The following is a 12,708-nucleotide window of genomic DNA, read 5'->3' as shown; positions in this document are numbered from 1 at the left end:
ATCACTTAGATGAAGAGCACTCCGTTGTTTGAAGGGTTTGGATGCTTGCCCCACATAGAAGGCACACACTATGTGTGAAGTAAAGAAGTAAAAGATGGTAGGAGTGACAGGTTTGCTCCCCTTTTAGGAAAACAGGTGAATTTGAGCAATAGGAGCAATAGTGAAGGGAAGGAAGGTAGCAACGTTAATCAGAATGAATTTAAGGGAGTATTTGTTACTAATTTCAGTGGAGATTCTGGGGTTATAAAAAATAGTATAAGCACAGAATGGAATAGATTTGCTAAACTTTCAGACTTGGAAGGTATTTTTAAGGCCCCTCTTAAATTTGTATTTAGAAAAGGGTGCAGCATCAAAGGCATTAGTGGACAAAAGAAGACTGCAATAGGTATGGAAAACAGGAAAAGGTGGGCACCTTTAAGTGTGGAGCCTGCACCCAATGTCCCTATATTAAAAATAAGGAGATTATATTAAATGTAGAGGTACTCACATTAGGGGCAAGAGGTATAATAATTGTAATAGTACTGGAGCAATATATATTGCCCTATGTGATGAATGTGAGGCATTTTATATAGGGAAGACTCATTGTGGGTTAAAAAGGAGAATATATGAACATACTTATGTTGTTAGGTGTAAGGATGAGAAAAATGCCTTATACAAACATACTCTTAGTTGTAGATTATCTAGGTTTACATTTTTTGTACCAGAAGAAATACCCATAGACCCTAGAGGTGGGCCACAGGAAACAAAGCTCGAATACAAAGAAGTATATTAGCAACTCATTGTGGAAGCTAATACAGCACCTGGCTTGAATGAAAATGTTCCCTTAGCACCTCCAGTTTTAAAGTTGAGGGCAGCTAGGTTGTAATGAGCCCATCCCCTGTAAAGGTCATATATTTTTGTATACTTCAGTGTTTTAACAATATAAATTAATGTAAAAAACTTTTGTTATGATTTTAGATACTAGATGGTGCTTTGGGGTTATGGATCAGTGTGGGCTAGCTGCCTTGGTGAGCCATTCTGAGACTGGCTGGTTGCTTCCTGTGGTAATTGAACCCTGCACTTGTTTTTTGTAGGGTGAACATCTTGACCATTAGGCTAATCTCTCTCTTTACATCATTTTTTAAGTGCATTTAACACTTCATATTGTTTTAAAAAGCTTTTAACAATGTTTTTACATATTTAACATATTTATTTTTTTTTGTCTTTTACATTTCAGATTGGTCTACAAAGCTTTTTAACAATGTATTTATCTATTTAATATATTTAACATTTTTTATAAGTTTTTTTTAATTCACTAACAGGTACTCTTAGTGGTTTTAGGTAATATGTTTGTATGAGTTCAGTTTGTTTTAATTCAGTAATTAACAGTAATTAATGGAATTTGCATTAACTGATCAAATATCATGGGGAAAAGTATTTAAACTGTGTTTGTAGGTTTAAGCACTCATCTGATGAAGTCTTGTTGGGATGAAAACCTAGTGAATCAGTTAAGCGTTTATGTGTTTTTAAGTTTATGAATAAAAGTGACAATTCTGGTTTTGGTTTGCCTGGTTCTTCACAAGTGCCTTTAGTCATCTCTTGGTTACTACACTTTGTGTAGGTTGGCACTGCTCTGTCTTCAGTTTACTTTTTGGAAGTATAAGTAAAATGTTGCATACATATGTCCTATATACACAGTTTTCTTTATTATAAATCACGGTTTGAATTCTCAGCAAGCATATAACCTGTGTCATAAGTAAAATGCAAGAACACATTGTAAAAATTGGTACAGTCACTAGAAAGCATAAGGAAAATAAGCAACAGCTATCTAATTTGCTGTTTAAAATGTATGCAGTGCTATAAACATATTATTCTCTGACATCTCCAGAGGAGTACAAAACACAATAAGCAGAGGTCAAATTGGCTTCTTGTGTTGGGAGAAGAAATGCCTAAAAGAGACAGCTGAGGTTACCAAGTCTGATTGCTGCTACACACACACACACACACACACACACACACACACACACACACACACACACACACACACACACACACACACACTACTACAAATTGTTAAATGCTCATATTATTAAATACTGTACTCAAAGGACATATAATCATCCTGAGTATGTCTTAGCAAATTCTCTAAATTACACATAGACCAGCACAGCGATATGAATCTAGACTGTCTACAACACATGTGTTCATCAATAGATTTGACATGCAAATGTGAAACTGCCCTAAGCACTGCATTACAGCATTCATTCTGCTATAACAATGTACAGTATTATGGGTCAGTAAAATACAACATGAGGTGAGTGCATTAATTCAGTAGCATTGAGGCATGCTTGTGAAAGGAATGTTTTGCTTTGTTTTTCATTTTGCCAAGAGAAACATTGATGTTGTTTCACCCCAAGTTACTTTAAAATGCTGTGTTGGTTCCCTATACCATGAACAGCAGTGCAAGCATGTTTCAGCTCACTTTGCATAAAATCAGTTTCAGTTGTTTGTTAATGCTTCTGAAAGTGTTTGTAAAAGCAAAAGAGTTGACAGTTTTTATCAAAAGCTAAATGCTTTATGTTGTTTCCTCATTTCATTTCTACTTAGAATCACATACAATCACACTGGTGTGTTAGCACTTCTGGCAGAGCTCATGAAAGGGACATAATTTTTTATCAAGAGGAAAATTCTGTATGTTTCCCCATGATCATTTTAACATGCTGTTATGTTGTTTTTCTATGATCATAAACTACAAAGCAGGAAAGTTTCAGCCTGAGTAAAACTGGTTTCAGTAGTTTGACAGTGCTTCTGATAACACTTATTAAAGTCTCTTCTGGCAGCACTTGTAAAAAAACATGTATTTTTTTTCTTTTAGTCTGTGGTGGTGGTGGTGCTGCGGTAGCATTGTCGCCTCACAGTAAGACGTTGTCCTGTTCGATTCTCAGCTAGACTGTCTTCTGTGTGGAAACATGTGTGAATGGGCGTACCTTTGTTGAAGGTTGTGCATCAGGGCCGGCAACTCGGCATGTAAAAATCTACTGCCAATCATTAGCGGACCGAAGTTCCGCTGTGGCGACCCCTAACCGGGAAAAGCCGAAAGACACAACAACAACAGTCTTCAGCAAAATGCCATATACTGTGTGTTGCTCTCTTACAGTCTTAAACTGTAAAGCAAAACTGTTTTGGCTTGATTCCAGCAAAATCAATTTCAGTTGTTTACTAGTCACTCTGAGAGGGATAGTTAAACCAATGTAGTTGACCTTTTTAACAAAAGCAAAATGCTGCATTGGACAGAATACATTGCAGAGTCCAAAGCAACCATAGAGTGGTGTGTCTGTGGTATTGACCACATTTAGGCAAGAACTGAAAAAAAAACATGCAGTGGTGCTTGGTGTACTTTGGCAAGCAGGAATACCGCATACCGCATGGGTTCAAAGACAAGGCTCAAACGTGGCAAGGAATAAATAGGAGATACGAACCTCCAACACAACTAACCATCACTTCTCACAACCTACACAAGCCAATGTGTAGTATTATATAATGTACACAGCTAACTCGGGCAAGTTAAACTCAGTCATGCAGTTAAATTACTGTTGACATGCCCCAAACTACTGTCTGGTTTTATTTGCGTTGCTTATGGTCCTATCTAGTAACATCATGGCATGGAACAACAATGCTTAACCTAGTGATGTTGGTCCTCTGCAGACAAAAACAGAAAAGACCATGGAGTACACTGTGTCTGTGTTCACCTACATTCATCTTAGGTAGCCAATATTCTAATGGATAGCTAAAAAGCTGAAATCTAGGACAAAGGCAGATAGAATACTGGGCTGAGGAAAACTTTAGGAAATTAGTGCGTCATGACGTGTGCTTGGAAGGAAGGAAATAACCTCTAACATCTCAACTGACAGGTTAAAATTCACAATATAAAATAACACAAGAAGAGTTGTATGTGTTAAGATATATATTTCAGCTTTACTGTTGCCAGAGCTAGGTACAAATGTTTGATTTAGAATATGGTCACAGAAAAATACTACATACGAGTTTGTTTCTTTTTAATGTCTCATCAGTACTGCTTCCATCTGCCTAAACTGTCTACAAATGTCCATGACAATCTGTTTTGGTGGGCAGGAGCTTAAATGGACATTTCCTTATCTAAGCAAGAGACTAACAAGATATGAACCATATAATACAATTAACAGGCAAACTAGGCATGTTTGTGAGTGCTTGTCAAGCACTTAATTCGTTCAGTTTATTTTTAAGATGACTTTCAGTGTGGTTGCTCCTAACTTTATTTTAAACCAATGATTTTTGTGTTGGTTCTCAATATGACTGTGCATACCTTCCATTTTTCTTTTGGCTGGGGCTGAACCCAATTCTTTAAAAATACAGTCGACAAATATGAATGAAAATGCTACTTGTTTTGTTGCATGTGATAATTTTATAAAGGTGAATAAAGTCCCAAGCTATTCAAATGGTTCATCTTCTAGATATTTGCATTTTCTCAAAAGGGAAACTGTCATGTGTTCAGATGCATTGTGGTTCACATTTTCAAAGCTGTATTACTACAAAATAAAATATCTGAATACATTTGTAGATGGTGTCTCAACCTCCAGATGTTTTATGTTGCTCAAAAGGGAAAAAATTGGAAATTAAGAAAAAAATAAATAAATTCTGGTTCGCAATCTGTAGTGCAACACTGAAAAATGCAATGTCTGAGTACCTATGCAGGCTTGTCTATTACTCTTGTAACATGTAAAGTTTTTTATTCTCCAAAGCATGGCATTTCTTTGTATACAGCATTAACAATAGACATAATGATGCAAGTTGGTATACTTTTTTACCACATTATAACCATCATGCCCAAAGTCACTTTTATTGCAAATCATTAACTGAAATTATTTCTAACAAGTGTGATATGCTTATTAATGGTGCCATGAAGATCAGAGCTCATTATAAGTGATAAGATTGTTTTGATCTTTATCCCCAAATCGTTTCCATTGAAAACATTGACAATTAGTCAAGGGACATTTTACATAGCATTCATCACTAAGGAGCACCAAACTATATCTGCAGCAGATGAAACTGCAGGTGTAGGGAAATTTGTGGCAGACCGCATTATGCAGCAGTGGTGTGCATACATAGTGTTCATTCTGTGGAGCAATGCATTGCTTGTATATACACAAATCAACATAAAATCAAATGAAGGAATGTGATTATATTTTATGAATAAATAGACATAACTATGAAGTAGGGAGTTAGAGAAGGAGAGCCACTTAAGGCATCATGAAACTTATAACTATTCTTCCTGCAGCACAAAGCCATCCAGGAGATCTTAACCTCTGGTCATAACATAGGAGTAATGTAATGTCATTATCTGTGTAGTTAAAATAATAAAACCATTCAGTGTTATTTTCAAAACAAATGCAGATAGCAACGTTTGTGTAGCCCATGGAAATAACTTAATCTGTTATGCAGAAGGAATGACAGACTCATGGAATGATGGACCCTCCAGCAAACACATTCTTTATTTAGGAGAAAAATACATATTTCAAAGACTCTGGTCTATGTTATACTGGCTTCATCTGCAAATGACCCTTCCAGGACTTCTGACATAAGTGTAGGCCTTGGCTACACCAAAAATCCATCGCTTCTACTCAGTTTTCATAGCCAAAGCTCATTAAAAAGTCTATACTTTAGTAATATAATGTTATAGAAATAACATGTTCATCATTTAATACGAAAGTACTAGGCAGTTAGGTTTAGGTCCTTTAACTCGGTATCTGAGGAGCCATTTGTTTTATAAAGGAATAGGAGGTTTGTGCCTTTCATGACTCAAAGGGCTAAGTAAAATAATTAGTATGCCTGCAGGAAGTTATCTGTGACATGAATACTGGCAAGTATTTCATGCGACATGCCTGTGTGTGTGTGTGTGTGTGTGTGTGTGTGTGTGTGTGTGTGTGTGTGTGTGTGTGTGTGTGTGTGTGCATGTTTATGCAGCCCAGGAATGTGTCCTGCATTTCACAGAAAATAAACACATAGAAATTAATTTGAGGAAGTGCTTTGAGGTTTTTCTGATGTCAGTGATAAAGGATTTTGCATCCCTTATTAATTTGGTGCAATGCTGAAGGGGCATTTGGGTGGAAACAGAATAAAATACTGATGGTTTTGAGGAGTAATTGGAGGGTGATGGAAGGGGCATTTGGGTGGAAACAATAAGTAATTAGAGGGTGATGACTGTGCTGGGTGATGATGCTACCCTAGTTAGGGTAGCAGTCTCCCCATCACTTTGCCTGGGATGCAGAGAAGTTATTGTATCAGGAAATTAGAGGTGTTTTAAAGAAATCAGTGAAAAAAATAAATAAAGAACAGAAAGTGTGTCAGATATCATCATTTATTAAAAAAGCAACTGTGTTCTGTCTATATTGTTACAGGTTATTGCCAGTATTTTAAGAAATCTGTCCTGGAGGGCTGACATTAACAGCAAGAAGATATTACGGGAAGTTGGAAGTGTGTCAGCATTAATGCAGAGTGCTCTAAGTGCCACAAAGGTAAGAAATTCTATTTCTTAATATTTCTATCAACTCTGCTGAAACCTCACATTGTTATTAGATAAAAAGAATTAGTAAAAATGAAAAGGGTGCCCTGGACCAGTAAAAATGAAAAGGGTGCCCTGCTTCTTGTTTTTTGGTCATTAGATAAAAAGAATTACCCAGTTAAAATGAATAATACTGTAGCATGGTTAGTTGCCTCGCCCTGGTATAGTGAGGAACTAGCTTCCCTCAGTACATTTTACTGAAATAATATTTTGTGAAATAGGATTTGGAATTACAAGAGTCAGATCTGTACCACTGTCATCAGGGAAGTTGTTTTTCATGCTGCAGTGGTTTAATTGCTGAATAGCAATATCAATGAAAGCAGGAAAATCAGTCATAAAAGCAAAGTCTCATAATGAAGAAAGGACAGCCAGTTCAGTGAGGAAGAGAGAGGAGCATACAGTTACAGAGACATAAGAAAGCAAACAGAAGTAAAATTGAACTCAAAAACATCCAGGTATTTGGCAACATATACTGAAGAGTGGTATACTGAAAGTCATAATACTGAACACAAAATCCTGAAATGGAAAAATGTTGAAACTTTACAAAGTTGAACTCAAAATGCCTACTAATAGCATACATGTGCTGCATATTACACTGCGCAGGTACACAATCAATCAACAAAGAATATCACTTCCCTGTTCATGAAACTCAGAAGCAAGTGCTAAGTCCAGCTCTCTACTCATGTAGGGGGAGTAGGTATTTTGAGTTGAACCTTTTAACACCTCTTCATTTTGACATTTCAACATTATACTTTCAACATATTTTTCAGCGAGTTGACATGGACCCAAAAAATCCTTATGCATCGGTGAGAGAAAATTATTATACTCAATGGAATTAACCAAGAGAATGGAAATGATTCCAGAATTTTTGCAGAGGAAATGGTCACGAAGGAATTTCAAAATGTAAGGGTAGAGAAAGCAATGGGGCCTAACAGGATTCACATTGCAATTCCTAGAGAACCGAGGGTGGAAACAATTGTTATATGAGGTGCTCACAATAAGTTTAAGATGACATCCTGGTAACAAGACACATAATAAGGAATTTATTTCAGTACTGAACTTAAAGCATATCTCGTTTTCTCTTCGTTTTTTTTAGCCTCCCCTTTCACTGTATCTGCAGCCATTTTTTTTACACCACCTCTTTTAATGTATCTGCAGCCACCTGATCTGGATGTTTTTCCTACTAATCACAGTTCCTACTCAGTGTCAAAGGAAAGGAAAGAGGAGACTGTAATCTGGAGGCCAAATCTGACTGTTGCCACAGAATTATGTAACACCTGGAAAAGGAGCATGGCAAATGGAAGTCATCCTGTTGGCAAAATGTCATCTCAATGTTACAAAGTTATGATGAGTATTTTACTGAACACTGCATCTTACTTTTACACATGCTTTCAGTAAGACCCATAGCAAGAGCAGAGTTCAAAGCAGTGCTCCAAACAGAACAGCTGGCTACAGGTTCAGGCCCAGTCAGGAAAGCCCTAGATAAGGACACCCAGACCTAGAAATGGCATCTAATCTGTAATGCATGGCAAAGCTGACATCACTGTTCAGATTTAATCCATGGAGGCATTCTTAGGGAATATGGCAGGCGTAATCTTTGTTGCATGAGCCTTCTGAGCCATTCCTTGGGGAATTTCATCTTTTGTTATAGCATAAGAAATTACATTTTACTAATCCCATGAGAAGTTTTTCTTTTGTTTTTTTTTTTCTTAAAAAAATCACCTTTATTGAATTATCATTTGTGACATAGGCAAACTGATATTTATATAAAAGTAAACAAACTGTATTAATAAGTTCACATTTACAAATATACAAATATTATACATCACATATATTGTTCTATGCAATATAATCACACCAACATTACATAAATTATTCAGTTCCTGCCTTCTCTTAAACTTCACTCCTCCTCTAAAACATTTTCTGCATGTATTGTTCCCACAATTTCTATTTTTTTTCTATGTAATTTATTCCTACCCTTTTCTAAAGATCCCACTTCCTGTGCTTTTGTCTCTGTTACAATATTCACTACTTCAAGCATGTAGGTTTAGAATTTAATTTCCATTTTCTAGTAATTGATTTTTTGGCAGCCACCAGAATTAAATTTAACAAAGCCTTACTATGTCTAGGCAATTCATATCCTGTATCTCAGATCAAAAAAATAATTTCCTTAGTTACACTCATTTGTTCACCCAGTATCCCTGACAGAGTACTGTACAGGGAATTTTTAAAGTCTGTCAACTCTTTACACACACACACACACACACACACTTATACATACATATATATATATATATATATATATATATATATATATATATATATATATATATATATGTATATATACACACACACACACACACACACACACACACACACACATACACACTCACTCATTCACTCACTCCCAGATATTTATTTCTTCCCACATTACACCTTTAACATTTGCCATCCACTTGAGGGAACATTTTTTTTGAGTCTGCATGGGGTATAAAAGTACCAATGCAAACACATCCAGACGAAAATCCTAAATTTTCAGCATTTTCTTGCATATTTGATTGTTTCTTTGTGAATTATCCAATCTCTCTTTCTAATATTTGTTGACCTTCTCTGATTGATTCCTATACATATATACATACGTAGAAATATTTCAAGCATGGGCAATAATGCCCTTCTAGCCTGCCAATATGCTAAAGCATTTGTTTCCTTAATAAGTGTTCAGGCTTTTCTTAAAAATTCCTAAACTAGTGCTTGTTTTAATGTAATTTGGTAGTCCATTCCATGCATAAACTACTTTCTCAGAGAACCAGTTAGTACACTTCTCATTCCTATAGAATCTTCTACATAGGTTGCCTGTCTATGTCACTTTTTGATAACCCCAAACATTCCCAGAGACAGTTGTCTCTAAATGCTTTATACATCTGAATAAGGTCTCCTCTTAAGTATCTATATGAGAGATTGTACAAAGTTAGATATTTTAGTTTTTTATAACTTAAATTTTCACATACATGTTTGCCCTTGCTATATTTCCACTGTACTCTTTCCTTTTTATTGATGCTTGTTTTCTTATACAGTTTCCATATTGTTATTCCATTCTCAAGTTTGGTCTAATATAACTAGCAAACAATAGCTTCATAATTTCTGCTTTCCTAGACTTTATAAATCCAGTCAGTTTTGCATAGTGACTGTTTTACTTCCATATAATCTATTATTACTTTTCACTGCATCGGTTTACATTTCAGTGTGGCAGAATTATCTAGCAAGAATTTAATCTTTATAACCCCATGATCACTGCACATCAACTGTGGTAAAACTTTACATGAAGTAACAGTCATTTCTTTAGGAAGACAAACAATAGCTAGTATATTCTGTTCCCTGGTAGGCTATTTTACATTGTGAAGCAATTGTTGTTCCTGAACATACGTTGTAAATAATTTTCTTACTAATGCCGTTGAATCAACATCATTATTCCAGTCTGTTTGAAGTCCCCAGCTACTTATTATCCTTCTTGTGTTTTATGCAAGAAATGTATGAATTCCTGTAGGTTATCTGCACTTGACTTTGGTGGTCTATACACTCCAACAATTTTTATATGTTCCAGTGGTGTCTTTATTGTCACAGTTACACAGTCTATAGTATTGGTGTTATCATTGAACATGTAATTATCACAGGTCTCATAACAATCTTTAATCCCTAGCATAACACCACCACCTGATTTTTTCTTAGAATGTCTGTTACAGTAAAAACATTTATACCCTGACAGAACTGGTTTCCAGTCATTATTCTTTAACCATATTTCAAAAACAATAACAACATCAGTCTTATGGGAATGTAGGAAATTTTCCAGCAATAGTAAAAAGAAACACCTTATTATTAATGCTCTTAGCATCAATACCATTAGGGATGCATCAAATGTTGCTGTCTGTGAACTGTTAAATTTTTGACCTGACAAAAATCCTGCCTTGTGTTTGTTAAATATTGCAAAATAAATGCTAAAAAAAATCTTCCCTGATCTTGACAAGGCACACTGTCCTGTCTAAACACATGTGACCAAAATTAGGTTTGGATGCTCTACACATTTCCATTTAAAAAAAAAGACATTTTTTCATGTAGGTATATAGCCCCACCCCCCAAAGAAAAAAAAGTTAATTCACGGTGACCTGACTCTCCTGTCTATATGTGATTTGTGAAAAATATGTCCTAACACCTGTACAAGCTATGCCATCTAAGAGGACTGTAAATTCCCTACTAACAGTCAGAGAGTTCTTGTGGATGAGATCATTTGTACCAACATGAATAAAAACAGATCCCTATTTCCTTAAATTAAGGCATTCTAAGGCCTTTCTCACATCCTCTATTTCTGCTCCTGGATACATAACACTATTCGATGTTCATTATCTTCTCTGCAAATGTAAGTATCAGTTACTCTAATAACTGAATCTCCAGTTACAAGAATATCTTTTTGACCAGATCTTAAGAATCTTGAACTTCTAATTCAGTAATAACCTATGAGATAGGAAAGCAGGAATCATGACGGATAAAGCCAAATGGGAGTTACAGGCATCAATCATGCAGACAGCACAGCTGTGACCAGGAGACAAGTAATTAGGGTTAAGAAAGGAAAAGTGTAAAGAAAGGCATCTGGTCACAGTAGAGAGAAGGTATTACTGGATGGACTACTTGCAGAGGTAATTAACAAGAAAAATTGACTTCAGTTTTCATTGATTCTGGATGCAAAGGAATCTATTAGCTAGAACAAGTATTATGAATAAATTCCACGTATTATTTAATATATTAAATATATCTTACTTGACTGTGATTATATAACCATTTGTATAACCTTCATTAGTGCCAATACTATCAGCTCAAGATATTAGAAACACTGAGTAATAAAAACTCTCAAAAAACAATCATCACTTTGAACTGAAAATTAAACAATTTAATATCACTTAATCATAAACAAACTGGACTACTTTTGGCAGGTCTTCTGTTATATACTGTGTAATAAGTCCAAGTAGCATTATTATGACTTAAACAAAGCCTGAGAGGAGATAGGGGCTATTCACTTATGGAGCTGACACTAGGAGGTCACTGATGATAATGGACACTTTGGGTTATTTTAGAAAATTGCACATTATATTAATTGATGGCATGCTTTAAAAGAATGTTATTGATAGTGAGATTGAAAAAGTGTATAGGCAGAATAATACCTGGTAAGGTGATATGCTTTTCTTGAATGCTGTTTCACACAGGAAGTTGCTGATTACCACAACGTATCACATCCTAAAGTAGGGTTAATATTTGGAGTTCTCAAGGTTCAGCCATAGAGTGAAGACCATCATTAATGTGCCATGGCTTCCTCAGGTGGATCTAAATATGAACAAGTTGCAATTAGTATTGAACTAATGATAAGCATGAAATTATCTTGGCAAAGTCCTATGCATTAGAGATTCCATTGATATTTTCCCAAAATTTAAATAATATCATTGGGTGTTTCCATAGGTGAATACTAGCCTAATGATCACAGAGGCCTTTTTAAGCCTAGCCATGTACCCCAAATATATCTGACAAGTTTAGGAACCTTAACATTTTTCTAAGGGATATATGCAGGCTAGGGCTTGGCTCTGTTTATTTGGGACAGGTGCTAGACTAGGAGTGAATTTCTGATTCCTCATCTACTGGTCCATCTTATGCTTGAATTGGGTTATAGAAGAACATGGATGGGAAGCGTGCTCTAGAGATGGGGTAGTCTCTGAGACACATACCTGTCCCTCCAACATGTGCTATTTATGTTGCAAGCAAGAGCTTTACAAGGGATGCCTTATATTTGTCCAAAATGTTGCATAGAAGTAACATCCTTGATGTCTCATTGAAGTGCCCTCTCCTACAGCCCTAGCCACTTCATGTCTCCACTGTGTATGTGCAGCATGAAGAGGTTGATTATCATGCCCAGGGAAGTCTCCAGCTGTTTCCTAGTGTCTGATGTTGGGGATCATATGAAAGGGGCCAGTGCTTGCTGCACCAAATGCATCTGAAAATGATTCATATGGATGATATAGTCCAAGGCTGTAAACACAAAAGTGCCTGAAGTATATGTCCACTTTCCAAATCTGTCCATAGCCCTAGATTCC

At 35.9% G+C, this 12,708-nt stretch overlaps 1 protein-coding gene across 1 annotated transcript in view; it reads left to right on the top strand.

Annotated features, from left to right (window-relative positions):
• APC2 (APC regulator of WNT signaling pathway 2) overlaps positions 1-12,708 on the top strand; it is a 788,186-nt gene that overhangs the window by 750,768 nt on the left and 24,710 nt on the right. The window contains exon 13 of the mRNA XM_044053997.1: positions 6,414-6,530. Within this exon, the coding sequence (XP_043909932.1) occupies positions 6,414-6,530 (117 nt within the window). The remainder of the gene's footprint in view (positions 1-6,413; positions 6,531-12,708) is intronic.

The sequence above is a fragment of the Protopterus annectens genome, chromosome 13.part0, assembly GCF_019279795.1.
Source record: "Protopterus annectens isolate FY-2018-M chromosome 13.part0, PAN1.0, whole genome shotgun sequence".
Classification (NCBI taxonomy): domain Eukaryota; kingdom Metazoa; phylum Chordata; order Ceratodontiformes; family Protopteridae; genus Protopterus; species Protopterus annectens.
This window is presented reverse-complemented; position numbering and strand designations above follow the sequence as displayed.